We start from the raw sequence: 21948 nt of genomic DNA on the forward strand, positions 1-21948 counted from the left end.
CATCAGTGCAGTTCCAGCTGGCTTTTCCAGTGTGCATTTTGGAGAAGGGACGCCTGGCTGGCCGACCCCCCCACACCCCGCTCCAGACTCTGATGGCCTCGGGGTCCTCAGGGCAGCGCTTGGTCTGTCCCTCTTGACCTTCTGTCCCTTAGGCGCCCCAAGCACAGTTTTCTGCTCGAGTCACTGGCAGGACTAATTGGACTGATCTTTTCCCACATTTGGAAAAACTCCTTCCCGTGGATGCATTTCCCCGAAGGATGCCAGCTTCCGGGCTCTTGGAAGGTCCCTGTCATCCGCTGCGGGCGAGATCCTCTCTCGTTCTGCTTCCTAGTCCAGTTCTGAAGCAGGACTAGGGAGGCTTGAGCCCCACCCTAAAGGCGATGGGTCGTGGGACACTGGAGCCTCAGCATAAACCCAGATGGTCTTGTGTGAGCGCACCGGCCCCGCGCCGTGCCTTCTGACGCTGGGTGTGCGGCCATCGCCTTCAATGGTTGGTTACTGAGATGTTTTAAGAACTTGGGGATTGAAGGCCTTTTCTTTAAACTAAAACCTCAGCCTCTCGATGTTTGGGGCCGGGTAATTCCTTATTTCAGGGACCGTCCTGTGTGAGGCAGGATGTGTAGCAGACTCCCTGGCCTCACCACTGGGTGCCCGGTGATGTCCCCATGTGGTGACAGTTGTCTCTTATCTCCAGACATTGCCCAGTGTCCCAGGGGCATGGAAGTTACCCTGGTTAACTAACCACATGCCTTGATCCGCGCTTTTTCTCTGAGTATAACAAATCTTAGACCTGCTCAACTCTTTTCTTTTGAAGCCATTTTAGACATGTTTCTAAAGTGTACTTGAGAAGTAACTGGTTTTTTTTTTGTTGTTGTTTTTTTGTTTTTGTTTTTGTCTTTTTAGGGCCGCACTCGAGGCATATGGAGGTTCCCAGGCTAGGGGTCCAATCGGAGCTGCAGCTGCCAGCCTGCACCACAACCACAGCAACGCAGGATCCGAGCCACAGTCTACGACCTACACCACAGCTCACAGCAACACCAGATCCTTAACTCACTGAACCAGGCCAGGAATCGAACTCGCATCCTCATGGATGCTAGTCAGGTTCGTTAACAGCTGAGCCACGATGGGAACTCCAAAAAGTAACTTAAAAACAAACCAAATAAACAACCTTTTAGGATGGGAATAGATGTCCTCCTAAGATACTGTCCCTGTGCCTTTAATTAAGTCTCTGGAAACTTGGACCGAGTAGCTTTGTAGGACAACTGGCAAATGGTATTTAAATTAGGATGTGTTAAATCTTAGTTGCCTGGTCTAGTTTTTACCCAGAAGAGTGTCCCATTTTATGTGAAATGATGGGACGATTCCTCAAGGGACAGGCACCTGACCTCTGTGGGGTGCATGTGTCTGGGGCGGGGGGTGATATATTTCGTCATCGTCTTTTTAGGGCCGCACTAGCGGCATATGGAGGTTCCCAGGCTAGGGGGTCTAATCGGAGCTACAACTGCCGGCCTACACCACAGCCACAGCCACATGGGATCTGAGCCAGGTCTGCAACCTACACCACACCTTGTGGCAACGCTGGATCCTTAACCCACTGAGCGAGGGCAGGGATCCAACCTGTATCCTCAGGGATACTATTGAGGTTTTTAACCTGCTGAGCCACAGTGGGAATTTGGCAATGGGAGCGGGTATTTTAGATACACCTGACCCAACAGGTGTCCCGGGCTCTGCCCCACCTGGGACTTACTCCAGGAATCCCAGGAACCTCCATGCCACTCTTGGGGGTGGACCGACCACCCGTGGGCCTCCCTGGAGATGCTGAGAGCACTCTGGTCTCCTGTGGATGTTCAAACCAGACCCCTGAACACCCGTCTCCAGCTTGACTCCCTCTCAAGTCACTCAGTTGCAGGGCTCAGGATTGAATTATTTGAATCTGATCATGTTGTTGTTCTTATTTTTTGGCCACACCTACAGCGTGACAGGTTCCCAGGCCAGGGAGCGAACCTGTGCCACAGCAGCGACCTGAGCCCCGGCAGTGACAATGCCGGATCCTTAACCACTAGGCTGCCAGGGAACTTCCCGTCATGCTGTTCTTAAACAGGCCTCCAGGGGTTCCCCCAGGGCCCCTAGATGGAAACCCCAGCGCCTGCCTCTGGCTGACAAAGACCTGCCAACCTCTCCCCCATCACTCACTCTGCTCCAGGCATGCTGGTGCCCCGGGGATGCTGAGCTGGCCAGGTAGCCCGCCTCGGGGCCCTTGCACCTGCAGTTGCTCTGCCTGGATATGCTCTTTCCCAGGTCATCTTGAGGCACAGCTGACTTTCATGTCAGGTTATTTCTTAAACATCCCTCCCTCTGGGGGGGGTGGGGTCTTCCCTCCTCACTGTCCCCTCCCCCACAGCTGCCCACTCCGTCCATCATCCTGCTTTCTGCCTTCCCCGTGGCACTTCCATCGCCTTCGCAGTTCTGCAGGTACGACTTCTCTCCCTGCGCTGGGATGTAAGTTCCGTGAGAAGAGTGTCTGGTTTTGGTCTCCACGGGCGTGGTACCTGGGTGGACGCGCCTTTCATGCTGGGTTGTGAGTGAGTTACAGCCCAGGCACTCTGTCTCCTAAGGCAGGGGGCCCTGGGCTGGGAGATCTGGCAGTGTAGACGGGGAGACCTGAGGATACGCCAGCAGTTCTTCCTTTGCTGTTTCCCATGTGTGCCGGGTGCTGGGTGGTTTAGGCTCAGTAAAGAGAGGGCTTGTTGGAGTTCCTATCATGGCTCAGTGGTTAGCGAATCTGACTAGAAACGCTGAGGTTGCGGGTTCCATCCCTGGCCTTGCTCAGTGGGTCAAGGATCCGGTATTGTCGTGAGCTGTGATGTAGGTCACAGATGTGGCTCAGATCCCATGTTGCGAAGGCCAGCGGCTACAGCTCCGATTTAACCCCTAGCCTGGGAACCTCCACATGCTTCGGGAGCGGCCCAAGAAATGGCAAAAAGACCAAAAAAAGGAGAGAGAGAGAGGGCTTGCCGACACTCAGAAAGGAGGGAATATGGATCATGCCACGGTCCTGTGGCAGCTGCTCCTGCCTGCCTGCCCCCTCCATCCTTCCCTCCCTTCCCACATAACAGAAAACGTACCATCTGAACATCTGAATTGTTCAGTGGCATTTAGTCCAGTCACCATACTGTGCAGCTGCCACCAGGATCTAGCTCCAGAACATTCCCATCACGCCAGAAGGAAACCCCAGGCTCATTAAAGCAGCCATTCCTCTTTCCCCTCCCCCAGCTCTTGGCCACCACTCATCTACCTTCCGTCTCTGGGGGCTTGCTCTTCTGGGTCTCTTATCTAAATGGAAGCACACATTCTATGCCATGTCTGCCTGGCTTATGTCACTTCATGGTACCTCCATGTAGCCTGCGTCATGACTTCCTTCTGTTTTCAGGGCTGTGTACTATTCCACTGCATGGATAGTTTCATCTCTTCACTCATCCATTGATGGACATCTGTGCTGTTTCCACCTTTTGCCGATTGTGCATTGTGCAGCTCCGCACATCACACACGTGTTTCCGTTTGACCATCTGTTTTGAATTATTTTGGGTACATACCCAAGAGTGGAATTGCCATATGTAATTTGGTGTAACCTAATGAAATGCTGCCAAACTTTTCTACAGTGCTTGACCACTTTACATCTCTGCTGGCAAAGCAGGAAGGTTCCAATTTCTCCACATGCTCATCAATACTTATTTTGTGTGTTTTTTAGAAAAAATACAGTAATATTATGATAGCCATCCCTGTGGGAGTGATGGTGTCTCACTGTAGCTTGGACGTGGGTTCCTTAATGACTAATGATATGAAGCATCTTTTCATGTGCCTGTTGGTCATCTTATATCTTCTGTGGAGTACGCCTTCATTTTGTTTGCATGCACTTTGTTTGCATGGTCATTCCGTGTGCAGGTTTTTCTCTGTCTTGTCCGTAAGCTGCCTTGTTGATAAAATGGGGCTGATGTACTTCTTGCAAGAGATTGCTTTTTAGAAATGAAAGCATTGTTCAACTCTTTAGCATAATTTTGAAATCTCTTTTTTTCCTTGCTGCGATGTTCCTTCATTTTAAAATTCAGCTTGTAAACCTTAGCCTTATTTTCCAAATTAGAAAACTTAATTGTTTTAATTTTCTGAATGGTGACATCTCTGAGTCTAACCCACCCTTGTATCCTCTGAATGTTGAGGTTTTATGTGTATTTCAGGTCGGTTTGTTTCTCAGCGGATGTAGTATCTAGGCGAGTATTTGACTTCCGGCTCTTTTTCGAGAACGTGGGTGACTATCCAAGCTGTTTTCCTGACCACATTTTTTTGTTTGTTTGTTTGTTTTCTTTTCAGAAAAAGCTGCCTTTGACAACACTGGCTCAGTGTTTGATGGAAGGGTCCACCATCCTGGGAGATGACACGCTTCTCGGGTAAGGTGACACTGTGCCTGGGTTTGTGCCAAATCTAGGTAAGTCCCCATCCTTAGAGAGGGGACGAGCACTCCTCAGGGAAGTGGTGAGGGCACCTGCAGTCTGGCTGGGGACTGGACGGCCGAGAAGGAAAGGTTGCTGGTGAGAAATTGCCCCCCTCCCGCCCCCCAAACTCATCTCCTCTGTGCAGGAGGCAACTCCCAAGGGGAGAAATTAACGTGAGACTGTTGAAGGACATGCGAAACCCCTTGGGCTCCTGCAGAAGCAAATGTGAAATCTCTCCGTGTCAGATGTCAGAACTCATAGGATTCCCAGAGGAACAGCCCTTGCTGATGGTGTGCTCCCAATAAAAACAGACTAAAAATAGAGCCATCACGAGAGAGGATCAGCAGGCGGGGGAGGGGGGAGGGGGCAAGAATCGCCCCTAAGAACTAAAAATAGTAGGACAACATGAAAGGAAGTGGACAGTGATTAGGTTTAAAATGAAACTTAGAAATGTAGTAAAGACAAAAATTCTGGAAGTTCCCATCGTGGCCATGGGTTAACCAATCCGACTAGGAACCATGAGGTTGTGGGTTCGATCCCTGGCCTTGCTTAGTGGGTTAAGGATCCAGCGTTGCCATGAGCTGTGGCGTAGGTTGCAGATGTGGCTCGGATCCTGCGTTGCTGTGGCTCTGGCGTAGGCAGGTAGCTATAGCTCTGATTCGACCCCTAGCCTGGGAACCTCCATATGCCGTGGGAGCGGCCCAAGAAATCACAAAAAGACAAAAAAAAAAATTCTTGAGAAACAGTGGGGGAGGGGTTGGAAAAAGAGGCAGAATTAAAGAAAAATCAAATAGGACTTTGACCAGTTCAAACTATACTTACAAATAAGTGCTTGAAAAAAACTTCATGAGGGTAACTGGAAACTGCACGCAGATGTGGAGACGGGTGAACTTGGAAACAGATCTGGAGTCACCACGAAAATGAACAGAATCAAGGTCAAGAGAAAAGGAGCAAGACAGCATTAGATGGAGAGGCTGGGATGGCAGGCTGCAGAAATACAGCCTTCTGTGTGGCAGGCATTCCCGAAGAAGAAAATAGCTGAATTTTCCTTTTCTAGATTTTTTTTTTTTCCCACTGTACAGCAAGGGGGTCAGGTTATCCTTACATGTGTACATTACAATTATATTTTTCCCCCACCCTTTGTTCTGTTGCAATATGAGTATCTAGACATAGTTCTCAATGCTACTCAGCAGGATCTCCTTGTAAATCCATTCCAAGTTGTGTCTGATAAGCCCAAGCTCCCGATCCCTCCCACTCCCTCCCCCTCCCAATAGGCAGCCACAAGTCTCTTCTCCAAGTCCATGATTTTCTTTTCTGAGGAGATGTTCATTTGTGCTGGATATTAGATTCCAGTTATAAGTGATATCATATGGTATTTGTCTTTGTCTTTCTGGCTCATTTCACTCAGGATGAGATTCTCTAGTTCCATCCATGTTGCTGCAAATGGCATTATGTCATTCTTTTTTATGGCTGAGTAGTATTCCATTGTGTATATATACCACATCTTCCTATCCTTTTCTAGATTTGAAGAGAAACATGGACCTTTAGATTTAGGAAGCACAAACAGTCCCGCTTGAGATCAGCAAAAAGAAATCGGAGTTCCCATTGTGACTCAGCGGTAACAAACCCGACTAGTATCCATGAGGATGTGGGTTCGATCCCTGTCCTCGCTCAGTGGGTTAAGGATCTGGCGTTGCCGTGAGCTGTGGTGTAGGTCGCAGATGCAGCTCGGATCCTATATTGCTGTGGCTGTGGTGTCGGCTGGCAGCTGCAGCTCTGATTCGACTTCTAGCCTGGGAACTTGCATATGCCCCAAGTGTGGCCCTAAAAAGACAAAAAACAAAACAAACAAATAAAAAAGTCATTTTTAGAGACGTCACCAAACATAGGAAAAGATGTAGGTTTCCAAGGCAACAAAGTGTAGGAAAATAGCTGTACAGGGGGACTAATAGAAGCTGAGGGTTAGTTAGTAAGATTTGTAATGAGAGCCCACTGGGTTGATTAAGCGTCTCGAGTGGTCTCTGGGAGTTGCCATCTATCTTTCCTGGTAGAGGGGCCAGGGGTCACCTTTACAAATCGGTGTCCTGCTCTTAGACACAGAGGGAGAAGGTATAGAGCTTTTTTGGTATCTGCTTCTTCTCAGTTGCTTTCAGCTCAAAATACTTGTTATGCCAAAGTGGGCATATTGTGAGGAGGCGTAATCGGCTGCCCTTCAGTGTAAAGAAATAAAAATCAACAGGGGATTGAGAAATGACGGCATAATAAGAATTTGGGAGGGTTAAAGCAAAAGGAAACGAAAAGACTAGAAAAATAGCAAATAGGAAGCTTTGGAAGGGGCGTGAGTGCTTCAGCTCTTATATGAAAGGAGGTAAAGACAGTACATTGCAATTTAAAGTGCAGTGTGCCTGTTGGAAAGGTAGGCATAACCACAGAGTAGAAAGAGAATGTTTAACTTCAGAGTTAGGTGAGGGATGGCAAGAGGGAGAAATAAAATGGGGGGGGGGGGAGCATAGAAGGAACTACAAGAGAAAAAAGGAGGCAAAGTATAATAAATCGAAAACAGGAAATGAAAGGAACAGCAATTAGGGCCTCTGTATCTGTGACCATAAGAGACGAACTGGGATAAGCTCCCCTGTTGCTGGGAGAGACTCTCGGGGGGTCACCGCAGAATCCTGTCGGATGTTCTTTGAGAGCCGTGCCAGAAGTGCAATGACACAGCAAGGTTGAAAGCCAGGGATTGGAGGGCGCCAGGTGAGACGACGGACTGTTCACACAACGTTGGATTTTGTTCCCTTCAAATCCGCTACAATCAAGGGTTGGTTGGTTTTTTCCCCTCAAAAGACCTAAACCCACAAAGGCAGGAGAACAGGAGAGAAGACGCCGTTCTGTGAGCTGCAAAGCAACGTAGGATTGGCTGGGACCTGATTTTGCAAGTCCCAGCAAGCGGACGCCCAAGCCAGGAGTTGGATATGCTGAGAGCAGAGACGGGTAGACCATGACATGCCCACAAGGCCCAGGAATTGGACGCCTGGACATCTCAGGAGCAGTGGTGACAAAAGTCATGAATGGGGGCTGAAGGCTGGTCAGAGACGCAGCTGTTACCCACACCCCCAGGAAACTCATCCCTCTACAGTCTGGAGCTTTATCCTCTGGAGGAGGTAAAACAGAGCATGCTTAGACTCGGGACACCGGGCACAGCGGAGAGCTGGGTACCAGTCCTTAAGGTCCTTATATTTCCACTGCGTCTGTGAAATAAAACAGCAGGATGTTAATTAAGAAAGACGTCCAGGAAAGAAAGACTCAGGGATCAAAAGCAAACTCACAGAAGTGAAAATCGTGACATTCTCAGTCGAAGGTTTGGAAGATAAAGTTGAAGGAATCATCCGGTAAAGAGGGCAGAAGACGGGGACACAGGAAGTGGGGAAGTTAGAAAATCCCAGGATCCATCCAGGCCATCTTAGGCCTGAATGACAGGAACTCCAAGGAAAGGTGAGGAAGAAACCATAGTTTAAAAAAGAATCCGAAAGTGTTTTCCGGACGTGAAGGATGTGAGTTTCCTGATTGAAAGGGCCCATTGAGCTCCCAGTATAATCGGAAAAATTAAACCTATGCCAGGGCACCCCACAGTGAGTATTAGTGATAAATAAGAGAGTCTGTACCTTCTAGAGAAAAAAAAAATTGTTACAAACAAGGGATCAGAAATCTGAAGTCTTCCAGACTTACTAAAAGCAGTAACGAAAACCAGAAGATGATTGAACAGTGCCTTTGAAATTCGGGAAGAATCTATGTCTGCTCTCCATCCATACAAATATCTCTAAGTATGTAAGAACTCCTACAAATAAAAAGATTCTAATACAGAAATCACCAAAAAAAATAGGAACAGGCATCTCATGGAGAGGGACCCTGTTTTAACCCAGGTAAAAAAGTTTATATCCACAGCGTGACATTGAACCTGTCCTTCTTTTGCTTGCTTTTGACATTCAGCATTATGTTTGGGGCTTATCCATCTTGATACATGCAGAATGAGCTCAACCAGAATGATGAATGTGAAAAGCCAGCAGTTGAGCCCGGGGAAGCAGCTGTTATTCTATACTGTATGTAAACACATACCTCTGCAATGAAAGTAAAAAATATGGATGGGAAAAGTACATACTAACCTTAGAATGACAGTGACCTCTCCTCATTGGTGAAAACTGCTTGCGTGACTTTGAGTTCACGTGGTCCTCTGTAGAGAGAGGACTGCTTATACACCATCCAGGGGAAAGGAACATCTTTGAAATACTGTATTCTCCCGTCTAGGAATATGGCGCAACTTCCTGCTCACTGGGATTTTCTGCCATTCATTCGTTATTAATAAACGTTGACATGGTTTTCCCTGTCAGTTTTTCACTGAAAAATCGTCCCCTCATCCTGTATTAAATAAGTGTTCATGGCTTAGCGGAAGGAGTTCCCTTTCTGTTAGAGCCTTGTGGAATTGGGGGTTTGGTATGTGCTCGAGGATGCTGGTTGGTGGGTAGCTTGCTTTTAGCAGTTTTCTCTAATGGTCTCAGGGCAGGTAGAAGCGTCCGGCTCTTTTTAGGATTTGGCGCGTGGGAGCCTGTTCTTGCCACCTCTCTCTTAATGTCCCCACAAATCCCCTTGTACGCCAGGCACGTGGTAGGTATGCAGCATCGATGAGAAAGTAGACAGTTTCAGAAATGACAAGACACGGAGCTTGGTCACCGGGGTGGCGTGGAAACCGGCCACTGTATGAACACGGTCTCTGCAGGGTTTTTTTGGGGGGGGGCAATGACGTCAGGAGGCAGGTCACGTCTTTCTCCCACGGGGATTCAGGATGGTTTTCTGCCCTCCTGTTGCAGGAAGATGCTGAAACTCTGTGGCGAGACGGAGGACAGGCTGGCTCAGGAGCTGATTCATTTCGAACTGCAAGTCGAGCGAGATGTGATCGAGCCCCTGTTCTTGCTGGCCGAGGTCAGGAGCGGGGGTGCCGCGGTGTCCAGTCCTGGGCTGTTGCTACCCCTCCGCCGACTCCGTGGCACTGGCTTTTACCTGGTTTTCACTGGGGATGGTTACTGCCCACCTGCGTGGACAGGAGCCCTTTGAGCTGTGGTTCACCCCCTTCTCTAACCCTGATTCCCTCTGCTGGCATTCCTTAGGTGCTGCTGCAAGGCTGGCAGCATCTCGGCTCCCTCACCTCACCGCCCCTGCAGGGTCTCCGCTGCAATCGCCACCCCCCACCCTCCCCCACCTCAAGTCCTCCGTGCCACAGCCCCTCCACCCCAGCCAGGCTGGGGACTCCTATCCAGGAGATGCTGAGACCCTCTTGCAGTTTCTTTCTATATTGGTCTCTCTTCTTTCTGCTTTAAAGGACAGTAAAAGAGTTCCCTGGTGGCCTTGTAAAGAATCTGGCGTTGTCACTGCTGTTGCTCAGGTCACTGCTGTGGCGTGGGTTTCATCCCTGGCCCAGGAACTTCTATGGGCTATGGATGCAACCAAATAAAAAGGGGGGGGGGATAAGAATTTCCTCTGAAAATGAGGATTGGGAGACCTCGAGCAAACTTGTTGGGGAGCTGTCATTAGTTCTTAAGTATCTAGGCTGGGTCACAGACATAGCAAGTAAACTTACGGTTACCAAAGGGGAAGGGGGATAAATCAGGAGTTTAGAATTAGCAGATACACACTATGACATGAAAAAACAGATAAACAGAAAGGTCCTCCCGTCCAGCACAGGGAACTCTACTCAGTATCTTGTAATAACCTGCAATGGAAAAGAATCCGAAAAAGAGAGTGTGTGTGTGTGTGTCCTGAGTCACTTTGCCGCACACCTGAAACATTTAAAGTCAACTATAATTTTTAAAAATTAAAAAAAAAAATTCGGTCTTGGGCTTCACGTTGACTGTCCTTTTTCTTCTGTACCCGCAGGTGGAAATCCCAAATATCCAAAAACAGAGAAAACATTTAGCAAAGCTGGTGCTGGACATGGACTCTTCGCGAACGAGGCAGGTTCTTTGTGTTCATTTCTGCTGCTTTGAAGGAGCAGTGATCATATTGGGGTGGGGGGGGATAGGAGGTGTATGTGTGAGCGTTTTCACTCGTCAGGTGTTTCGTACACCTGCTCTGTGCTGGGCGCTGGAGGTACGGGGCTGGGCTCCCGTGGCGGCTGCAGCCTGATTGGGAGATAGATGCCAGGGACGAGAACAAGCACACGAGGCGATTTCAGCAGCCGTAAGGTCCTATCCAGGAGCAGCACAGCATGCTTTTGGAAGGGGCCATGGAGAAGCTGGGCTACAGCATTACCTAGGGTGAAACAGAAGGCTGTTTTGAAGAGCCAATCCTTGGTCTGATAAGAAGGAGGCAGCCAAGCAGAGAGCCGGTAGACAACTATCCATGTCTGGTGCAAAGATCAGAGGCCAAGGCCCTGTGGTGGGAATAAAGTTGAGATATTCAGGATACAGAACGAAGGGCAGCATGGCAGGGCCAGGAGGGACAAGGGCAGAGAGCAGTGGCTTAAAGCATCCGGCGTTGCCGCAGGTGTAGCGTAGGTCTCAGCTGTGGCTGGGATTCACCCTCCAGCCTGAGAACTTCCATATGCCTCAGGTGCCGCCACAAAACATTTTTAAAAGCAAAGAAAAAAAAGAAATCTTCTAGCAGCAGCATCAATTAAAAAGCAGTGCCCTTGGCTGTAAGGATCAGGTCAGCGTAAAAGCGAGCGGGATACGAGCAGTGCCTGTGTTAGTAAATTTTAGAGCCTGTTGCCCGGGGCAGGCTGTGCTTGTTAAAAGCAGAAGAGGAGGAGGAATCGGGAAGGTGTCAAAGTTGTTCTCTGATCAGACCTGAAGCTCCCCGCTTAGCGCACGAGGAGGGAGAGAGCGGGTTCCTGGCGAGTAGGGGTTTGGCGTGACTTCCCGCACATCCTGGCGCTGTGGGAAATTGCCTCCCGACACTGGCGCTCAAGTCCCTCATTTGGGGAGTCAAGTAAGGTGGTCGTGGAAATGCAACTGGTCCCACTGTCAGGAGGTGGTGGCCACCGTGCCCCTGGGTTTGCAGGGTCATGTCCTTCTCTGAGGCCCTGGGTTTGCGTTCCGAGGTCTTTTCTCTGCTTCTGGAAGGAACGCCTGCATCTGCAGCCCAGCGCTTCCGCCCAGGGGGCTGGACGCCAGCATCGGAGCTGTCTTGGCCTTGTCCACTGACATAGCTGTGTTCCGTCGCCTTCCTTAGAAAGAGGGTTCCCCTGGGTGACAGCCGTGGCCAATCTGGTTTGGCCTCATGTGTTTCATGGTGACACCAGATGGTGGGGAGGCTCTGAGACGTGTCCTCAGAGCCCGCTCGTCCATGATTTAACAAACTTTTTCCCATCTTCAGCGCCTCCTCTCTTATGTATTGGGCTCAGGTCAGGAAGCCTCACCACAGTTTTTGTGTTTTTTTATAGCTTCATGGTCCCGCGTTCCATGACTGGATGTTTGCACTTCATGGTCCCGCGTTCCATGACTGGATGTTTGCATTCTGCCCCAACACTGGGCGACGTTCTCTAATCCAACTGATTTATTCTGTGTTGGATGAAGTCTAAACCCATTATGTGTATTTATTTCTCTTCAAGAAAATCTGGCTTGTGGCTTCAAAAGCCAATTATATACATCTTAATATCCTCAGAGAAGACTGAAGCTTAGAAGATAAGGAAAGGATTAGAGATGGAGGGAGTTCCCCTTGGGGCTCAGTAGGTTGAGAACCCAGCCTGTTCTGAGGGTTCGATCCCTGGCCTGGCTCAGTGGGTTAAGGCTCCCACATCGCCGTGAGCTGTGGTGTAGGTCACAGACGTGGCTCGGATCTGGTATTGCCGTGGCTGTGGTGTAGGCTGGCAGCTGCAGGTCCGATTCGACCCCTGGCCTGGGAACTTCCAGGTGCCGCGGGTGCGGCTGTAAAAAGAAAAACGATGATAGGTGAGAAGGTTGGAGACCCAGCCAAGGACGCGTTCTGTGGGATTCAAGTTGGTGAACTGAACTCTCTTGGACAAAAATCCTTATTTCTTCTCCTAACAGAGCAGGACATTTATTGAGTTTACTTTAGAGCATCTGGCTAAGAGCGTTGTAGTTGATTTGATTCTCTAAATGAGGGTAACATTTTGCCCTTTTTGCCTCCGTGTTGGCCGGTCCGAGAGCCAGATGGAGCCCACAGAGCTCTCTGGTTTGGCCTGCATAGTGTGGCTGTTGTTGTTGTTATTATTTTGGCTGCACCTGCAGCATATGGAAGTTCCTGGGCCAGGGATGGAACCCGTGCCACAGTAGCAACCTGAGCCACTACAAGGAGAATGCTGGATGCTTAACCTGCTGAGCCACCAGGGAACTCCTGCATAGTGTTCAGTGGACGCCATGTAACTGTTGCCACGTCTCATCTGATGAGCGCATGTGACGGTTTCCAGCTGGTCAACTGAAACATCTGTCACTCGTGGTCCCACATCTGCCTGGGCCCCACCAGCCCCGGCCACCCTCCGGTGAATCCCCGCCAGGTCCCCGTCCCCTCCCTGCCGTTACTAACTTCCTGAGGCTACACCAGGCATCACCTGACCTTGTCATCCTGACCACAGGATGGTTTTTCTTCGATCCTTTTAGATCTCATGTCCCTGTGACAAGTAGGAGATAAAGGCTTGGGTGGATGAGTTGTCAAGTTCATGACCCATCTGACTTATTGTCTTACTTGCTGGGCCCTATAAGCTGTGGGTTTTACAGACTCCATGGGAGAGGCCTCGCTGCTTTCCTGGCTCTGCTACCAGTGTCTTAGTGGAATAACAGCTTTCTCTTGGGGTCTTCTTTCGGTGATTCCCTGATACAGACTTAGCAACCAGAAATATCTGTACTTCCCCCATAAACATTTCCCAAGGGGCTTGCTCGGAAAGCTGGTACTCTGCCCAGAGGTTAATATTTAAGAGAATAGAAATGAGGAGTTCCCCCTGTGGCTCATTGGGTTAGGAACCTAACATAGTGTCCATGAGGTTGCAGGTTCAATCCCTGGCCTTGCTCAGTGGGTTAAGGATCCAGCATTGCCATGAGCCGTGGTGTAGGTTGCAGACATCACTTGGATCTGGTGTTGCTATGGCTGTGACTCTGGTCTAGGCTGTCAGCTGCAGCTCCGATTTGACCCCTAGCCTGGGAACTTCCATATGCTGTGGGTACAGCCCTAAAAAGAAAAAAAAAATAGAAATGAGGTATCCAAGTGTGGATCCAAGGTTGCCCTGTGCTTTTACTGGTAGAGATTTTTTGCTTTCAGGTTTGTTTTAACCTTATCCACGCACCCTCTGACCTTAGCATCCATGATTGGCTGCGGCCAAGTAGGTGAATGTTTTCAGAACTCAAATGCCCGCAGGACAGGCAGGGAACTAGAAGGAGTGGCATGGACCACGTTTGAAGAAAGAAACAGTGACATCCTATAGCCTGAGGGTTCAGAAGACAGTAGGCAGGATGGTGGCAGATTGGGGATGCTCGCTCTGTCTGAAGGGGCTGCATCCTCTACCTCCATCCGTCCAGCCATGAGGATGTTGGGCCCTTTTTCCTGGTCTGGGTACCGGGTACCTTTTCACCACCTCTCCTGGAGAGTGAGGACATGTCATTGCCTGGGTGGTACCCATACCAGCTGTGTGTCTGCAGCCAGAGATGTTCCCAGGGCTCTGTCTCACACGTCTCCTTTTTTTCCTGTCTCCCGGCAGGTGGCAGCAGACGTCCAAGTCTTCGAGTCTGTCCAGCAGCTTACAGCCTGCGGGTGCCAAAGCCGATGCCCTCAGGGAGGAGATGGAGGAGGCAGCCAACAGAGTGGAAATTTGCAGGGTACCCCCCTCATTGCTCCCCTCCACCTGGAAAGATGGGGCAGGTCCATGGGTGTCTGTTTTTGTTCACTGGAGATTTATTGGAAGCTTAATTGTGAGCCCTGGTTGCATCGGTGTCCCCAAGCTCACCTGCTGGCATCTCCAAAGAGCCCAGGCTGAACCCCGAGAGCTGGGGCTTTCTCGATGACGGGGGCAGGGGCAGTGGTGGGCTGTCATTGGTATCCCTGCTTGGTCGGCAAAGCACGGATAACCTCGGTTTCCGTGTGAAATCGTAGATTCCAGGCCACGCAGAACGCTTGAGAGTTTAAGCAACAGATGAGCTTTAACTCACCGTCGGCATGAAATGATTTTCTTGTGCGCCTTTTACCATCTCCTGAGTTCACTGTATTGGTCCTTTGCTTCCTGGGAGATGCGTATCTGTGTAGTTGAAATGCTCGCCAAGGAGAGAGTCGCCGAAAAGAAAACCTGCCACGTGCAGGAGAGGGGGCCTCATGCTGCGGAGGGGACTCGGCCCTGGGCTGTGACATCGCCTCCCCCACCCCATCCCCATCATCTGTCATCGAATGGTTCTCACCTCCTTTCCCCGCACACGTTTTATGGGGCTTCGTTAGTAATACACCATCTGTAAGACTGCGCACCTGTTCCTCTGCATACGCTCAACTCAGCTAGTTTTGGTTTGGATCCAAGGAACAGAAATAGCTTATGTTTCTGGAACCGGGCTGGTACCTGTGTCTAACCATGTAGAGTTCCACCAGAGAGGAGACACCCTGCCTGCAGATATCTCTGTTCTTCATAGCCTGTCGAGGCTTCTCTTGACCCTCAGCGTCTGCTTTTACAGCCACCCTGTGCAGGGGCTTCTGACCTCACCTTCAGGTGACATTCAGCGTCAGGTAGGATTTCTCCCTGGAGTTAGAAACATCGCAAAAAAAAAGTCTCGAAAGCCTTCATGATCTCTCAGCCTCCAGATCTGAGGTGCCGAGCAAAGGCAGACCAGTCCTTGAGTCCCACGACTCATCAGGAATAAAGCTGATCTGTCATCGGAACTCGTGGGTTGATGGCAAAGCTGTAGCTGGTCCTGTTTGCGCAGAATCACTCTTCTCTCATGCTGACTTCCCTTTTGCTCTGAGCGTTCCCTGTCCACTTACCAGGGTTTATGCGTCCTTCAGTTGCAGCTTGTTTCTTACAATATTCCTTGTTCACTAGACACAAGAGGTGGTGGTGTGAGGGGCTGCTGAATGCACGTGTCCAGCTGCATCAGGGTCGAAGCTTCGTAACTTCTTTATTCAGCCTTGGGTAGCTTCTTACACTGGCTGTTTTTGCCAAAAAAAAAAAAAAAAATCTTAAATTCCTTTTAGAGGTTACAGAAGGATTCCACGTTCAACATAACCAGGGAATAAATATGAACATATATTAAGAAAACACCACTAATTCTTCCCCTTCCTGCCTAGCAACCAGCCAACCCCTCTGTTTGCAAAGAAGGTGACGAGTGTGCCTTTCTCGACAGTGTTGATGAAGATGGGTTGTGAGCAGGGTACTCTGTGATGTGCTCAGTGGCCGTAAACGTTGTGAGGAGAAGGGGGTCACATAGCTTCCCACCCTCTTGTTCACAATCTGTCTAGGTCCTTGTTTGTGTGTGTGTGTGTGTGTGTGTGTTTATGGAACAGTCATATTGTTTATATTGATCAGTCACTTTTCTCAATTAAAAACACATCCTGGACATCCATCCAGGCTAGGCCTTATAGATCTAACCTAGTTTCTTAATAATATGTATAATATTCCATTGTAGGAACCAACATACTATGATTTATTTAGCTGTTTTCCTAGTGACAGATACTCAAACTAATATGTTTGGTTTCTTTGGGGGGGGCATCAACAAAAATGGCATAATTGACGTCATTACATGCATACTCTTATCCACTGATAACTTTTCCCCTTAGGAAAAGTTGGAATAGGAGAGCTTCCCAAAAGTAACATTTTTTCGCTAGAAGATGACATATACGTTTTTAAGTTTTAATAGAATGACCGGCTTCACTTAGTATAATAACCTCTATCTAGGTCCATCCCTGTTTCACTCTTTGGTGGCTGAGTAAGATTCCATTGTATGTATGTACCACATCTTCTTGATCTAGTTCTCTGCCGATGGGCATTTAGGTTGCTTCCTTGTCTTGGCTGTTGCACATAGTGCTGCAGTGAATACTGGGTGCAGGTATCTTTTCAAATTATGGTTTTCTCCAGGTGTGTGTCCAGGCAGGAGTGGGATGGCTGGATCATATGGTAGTTCTGTATTTAGTTTTTAAAGAACCTCCACAGTGGTTGCACCAACCTACATGCCCACCGGCAGTGTAAGAGCATTCCCTTTTCTCCACACCCTCTCCAGCGTGTATTATTTGTAGACTTTTTGATGATGGCCATTCTGACCGGTGTGAGGTGATACCTCGTTGTAGTTTCGATTTGCATTTCTCTAATAATTAGTGACGGGCGTCTATTCATGTGTTTTTTGGCCATCTGTTTGTCTTCTTTAGAGAAATGTCTGTTGAGATCTCCTGACCATTTTTTGATTGGGTTGTTTGTTTTTGATATAAAGCCGTGTGAGGTATCTGTGTATTCTGAAGATTAATCCCTTCTTGATCACTTTGTTTGCAAAGATTTTCTCCCATTCTGTGGGTTGTCTTTTTTTTTTTTTTTTTTAGTGATTTTTATGTTTTCTATTGTAGTTGGTTTCTTTTTGTTTTTTTAATGGTTTCCTTTTCTGTGCAAAGGCTTCTAAGTTTAATAAGGTCCCATTTGTTTGTTTTTGTTTTTATTTTCATTACTCTGCAACGTGGATCCTAAAAGACAGTGCTGCAATTTTTGTGCAAGAGTGACATATGAATATCTGCCTGCATTTTCGTCTGAGCGTTTTATAGGATCTGGCCTTACACTTAGATCTTTAATCCATTTTGAGGCTGTTTTTGTGGATGGGCTTAGAGAATGTTCTAATTTCCTTCTTTTCCATGTAGCTGTCCCATTTTCCCAGCACCACTTACTGAAGAGACGGTCTTTTCTCCATTGTATATTTTTGCCTCCTTTGTCATAGATTTTTCGACCATTGCATTGCCTTTGTTGTTGTTGTTGTTGTTGGCTGCCCCACAGCATATGGAATTCCTGGGCTGGGGATCAGAACCGAGCTGCCGCTGTGGCAAAGCTGGATCCTTAACCCACTGGGTCAGACAGGGGATCAAACCTGCATCCCAGCCGCTGCCAAGACACCGCTGATCCTGTTGCACCCCAGCAGGATCTCCTGCCGTTGTCTTTTGGTTTTTGTTTACGCTGAATGTCTGCCATTAAAAACTTGGTCATGTACCTGGATTGGGAGAAGACCCCAGCTCATCCATCAGGCACCTGCCACCTAAAGGTTAAGAAATCTTTTTACTTTAATTTTCTTTTAATGTCTTTACTACATCTTATATACCTGTTTGTGCATGTAAAAATCTACTTTTGTGCATGGTTTGAGGTAGAGATTTTTTCCCCCCAGATGCCAGTTATGCCAGCATCGTTTTTGGAGTAGCCACCTCTCCTTGAAATGAAAGCCTACCACCTGACTTCTCAGGTTTACTTCTGGGCACTATGTCTATTCACCTGCTTGTTTGTTCCTGAGAGAAGACTTTACACTTTCTATCCTAATGATTTTGTAGCCCTTATAATATTCAGTGACCTAACTCCCACTCCCTTTCCTGGTCATCTTGGCAAGTCTGTAGCCTCTGTTTCATTACACGAACTTCTGCAATGATCAGATCCAGTTCCTAAAGCCATGCATTGTGCTGCAGGAGCTTTATTTGTGTGCTGAGCCTGGCCCCTTGCGAGCAGGCACTGATACTTTTGTTGAAGTTTTCTTCTGACTCCTCTTTGATTTCTCCTTCACTGGGTGCCAGCTATTCTGAATACCCATCACGGTCCTCCTCCTCCCCTGTCTGGCTTTCCCCACACGGGCCACTTCCCCTTCTATCTTCAGGCTTTTGTGTGTTCTCCCCAGGCTGTCCTACAGTGTGGCAGCCCCACAAAGGCGAGCTTGTGGGCTGAAGGTGGCCCAGGTGGCCTTGGGGCTTCTCTGTGTTTAGGCTCAGAGATGCCCATGCAGAGCTCCCTGGATCTTTGGACCCGGAGAGCTTCAGCCCACTAAGAAAATCAAGTTGAGGTGGGTTCCATGAGATGGAACCTCGGGCCTGTGGGCAGGTGCAGCCTTCCTTGCCTGCGTCTCCTTGGTAGCGCCCCCATCTCTACCTGGCTTCCGCACTTCCGACAGGGACACGCCCCACTCTCCACGCCTGGTGCTGCCTTTCCCTCCTCTTTGTGAGGCCCCCACTGAGACCCTCAAACCGATACGTCCGAGGGGATGCAAGTCGTTGGTACATTTTCAAGAAGGGGAGAGATGGCGAGGAAGGACCTGTGAGCAGTGAAGTAACAGAGAAAACTGGGACCTGAGGACAAACCTGCTGGGCGACGGCAGCGTCGTTTTTTTGTTTTTCACGCAACGAATAGGGAGGCCGGCTGCCGTCCTTGGGTTTTCCCTGGAAGGTGGTACTTGGACCTCCCCCTTTCCAGCCTGCGCCTCCCCCTGGGGCTGTGACCCCAAAGCCCATTACGGACATCCGTATCCTCAGCAGCCCTCCCCTCCCTCTCCTTCTCTCTCCAAAATTGTGGCTCTTCTTTCTCTCCTTTTCTTCTCCAACATAGAATCTTTGCTCTTTGAAAATCAAGCTTGAATCCAGAAAAGATGGAAACCAGAGGACAGATCTCCAGCCTGTTTTGTCACAAAACTGAGTCTTTATTTTTTTTTATTTTTTTTTTTTTTTTGTCTTTTTAGGGCTGCATCCGTGGCACAGGGAGGTTCCCAGGCTAGGGGTCCAATCGGAGCTGCAGCTGCCAGCCTACGCCACAACCACAGCAACGCAGGATCTAAACCTCATCTTTGACCTACACCGCAGCTCACGGCAATGCTGGATCCTTAACCCACTGAGCACGGCCAGGGATCGAACCTGCATCCTCATGGTTCCTAGTCAGATTCGTTTCTGCAGAGCCACAATGGGAACTCCCTATGATACTGAGTCTTGACTCACAGCTCCTCTTCTTAGAAAATGAGTGCGAAGGTAGGTCAGTGCCTGAGACCCTGGCAGGACCTGTGCCCTCTCATTTGGAGGCTTAGGGTAGTGGAAGAACACTCGCCTTCCTGGATTCCTTCTGCCAGAAGAACCTACTGCCATGAGCCCTAAGGGCAAGCATGGCCACACCCCATGGGAAGCCAGCAGGTGGCAGGGCTCCCATCGTGTGAATGTTCCTGACACTGCTGGCATCTTCTCCGACGTGCCAGGCAGCAGTCCCACTAAGGAGGAGGGGCACGGCCACATCACCTGCCCCAAACAGAGCAGGGCACCGGATCCACAGAAAGGGGCTGCCTGGCCTGCTGGTTTCACCAAACTCAGAGAAATAATAGCTGTGGACAATGGACAATGTCTGCAGGCCTTCCGTGTGGCAGCTCGTCCCCACCCAGCCCCACAGGCTGCTGAGTCCTTTAACTTATTTCGGGCAAAATGTAGGTTCTGAGAAGATTCTTTTGGCGTGGGCAGCAAGGGGCCAGCGAGAAAGGCTTTCCATTTTCATGTTAGGAAGAGAGTCTCAGACAGGTTATTTTCTTATGTTTGAAGATGAAAGTAAAGGTCTCAAAAATTAGGACACTTCAGGAGCTCCCGGGGTGGCTCAGTGGTTCCCCCGGGCCATCCAAGCACACCCTCCCCCACCGTTGGGGACATGGCTCGGGTCGCCGGTGTCGGAAAATGAGACACATGCACACGGGGAGCTCTCGACAAGGCCCGTTCCTTGTGCAGAAGCGCGAAGGTGCTCAAAAGGCGCGGCACCAAGAAGAAAAGCCCCTCCCTGTTGCCCCCTAACGCAGGCGATGGACCGGTCCCCTTGCGGTGGGTCAGGTCAGGGCGTCCATTCTTCTCGGCTGGCTCATTTGAAACATTGTTACTGGGAGAAGACGGGAAGAGGAGAGAGGCGCAGGAGGGCGTTTCGGCGAAAACCAGGGCAAAATGGAGAAACCAAGACGTTCCCTTCCACACCCACCACTAATATCTGGCCCCACAGCGACACTCTGTTACTCTCTGCACCCACGCTGGCACCTCATTATCAGCCAAAGCCCATAGTTTCCACTGGGTTTCATTCTTGGACTTGCACCTTCTGGGGGTTTTGACGAACGTGTAATGACATGCACCTGCCCTGTAGCGTCTCACACACTATTTTTTCCCGCTTTCAAAAGCCTCTGTGCCGGTTCACCTCTCCGTCCCCCCAGCCCTTGGCAACCCCCTGTCCTCTTACTGGCTCCATAGCTTTGCTTTTCAGAATGTCCTATGGTCGGAGTGATGCAGTGCTGTCCTTTTCAGATTGGCTTTTGTCACTTAGTCACATGCCTTTAAGCTTCCTCCATGTCTTTTTCTGGCTTGGGAGCACTTCTTTTTCTTTAGTGCTGAATGTCGTCTCTTGCCTGGCTGTGCCACCGTCGAACCCATTCACCTACCGAAGGACTCCTCTTGGTTGCTTCCAAGTTTGGGCAGTTGCGAATAAAGCGGAACATCTGTGTGCAGGTTTTTGTGCAGACACGCGTTTTTTTAATTCACTTGGGTGAATGCCCAGGAGCGTGACTACTGGATCCTACACTCCGAGCATCTTTAGTTCTGTAAGAATCTGCCAAACTGCCTTCCAAAGTGGTGCTACCATTCTGTCTCTCCCAGCAGCAAGGAAGGAAATGTGGAGTGCCTCCGCCTCCACATCAGCCGTTGGTGTTGTCCGTGTGGTCGACGGGCCACTGTGGCAGGTGTGTGCAGTGGTATCTCGTTGTTGGAACGTGCAGTTCTCTGATGCTGTTGAAGGTCCTCTCGTGTGCTTGCTTTGCCGTCCGTATTTCTTCTTCGGTGCTATGTCTACCTGGGCCTTTTGCCCAGTTGTTTTAAATTGGGCTCTTATTTAGGAATGTGTTTCATCTCCAAGTGTTTGGGGATTTGTCAGCTCTCTTTCTGTTACTGATTTCTAGTTTTAATTCCATTGTGGTCAGATAACAACCACTGTATGACAAATGCTTTCCAGTTGAAGGTGTGTGTTAGGGCCCAGAATGTGGTCTATCGCAGTGCATGTTCCATGTGAGGGCAAAAAGAATGTGTATTCTGAAGTTCCTGTTGTGGCTTAGCAGGAACAAACCTGACTAGTATCCATGAGGACGTGCATTCAATCACAGGCCCCGCTCAGTGCATTAAGGATCTGGCGTGGCTGTGGCTGTGGTCTGAGTTGGCAACTGCAGCTCTGACTCAACCCCTCGCCTGGGAACTGCCGTATACCTCGGGCCGCCCTAAAAAAAAAAAAAAAAAAGTGTATTCTGCTGCCGTTGGGTGAAATCTCCCGTAAATGTCAATGAGTCAGTGATGTCTAGTTGCCTGAGGCTGCTGTATTGAATTCAATAAGTCCTTATGATTTTCTGCCTCTTGGTCTGTTCCTTTCTGATGGAGGGGAGAGAACTTGGTAGAACTCTTGGAGGGAAAACTCAGCCAAAGTGTGGGGGCTCCCCAGCAAATAGGTCCCCCTGGAGTTTTTGATTCCCAGACTTGTCCCCCCGAGCCT

The 21948-nt window shown here is 49.3% G+C and overlaps 1 protein-coding gene across 6 annotated transcripts in view; it reads left to right on the forward strand.

Annotated features, from left to right (window-relative positions):
• The window catches only part of ARHGAP44 (Rho GTPase activating protein 44), a 157230-nt gene that overhangs the window by 98816 nt on the left and 36466 nt on the right, over positions 1-21948 (forward strand). For all 6 annotated transcript variants that reach the window (XM_084986229.1, XM_084986230.1, XM_084986228.1 and 3 more), the window contains exons 4-7: positions 4366-4442; positions 9347-9458; positions 10410-10486; positions 14185-14302. In XM_084986229.1, the coding sequence (XP_084842355.1) occupies positions 4366-4442; positions 9347-9458; positions 10410-10486; positions 14185-14302 (384 nt within the window). The remainder of the gene's footprint in view (positions 1-4365; positions 4443-9346; positions 9459-10409; positions 10487-14184; positions 14303-21948) is intronic.

Source organism: Sus scrofa, chromosome 12 (genome assembly GCF_054392235.1).
Source record: "Sus scrofa isolate SSC_HxYL_T2T_F1_AM1 chromosome 12, Sscrofa_HxYL_maternal_Yorkshire_Landrace_v2.0, whole genome shotgun sequence".
NCBI lineage: Eukaryota > Metazoa > Chordata > Mammalia > Artiodactyla > Suidae > Sus > Sus scrofa.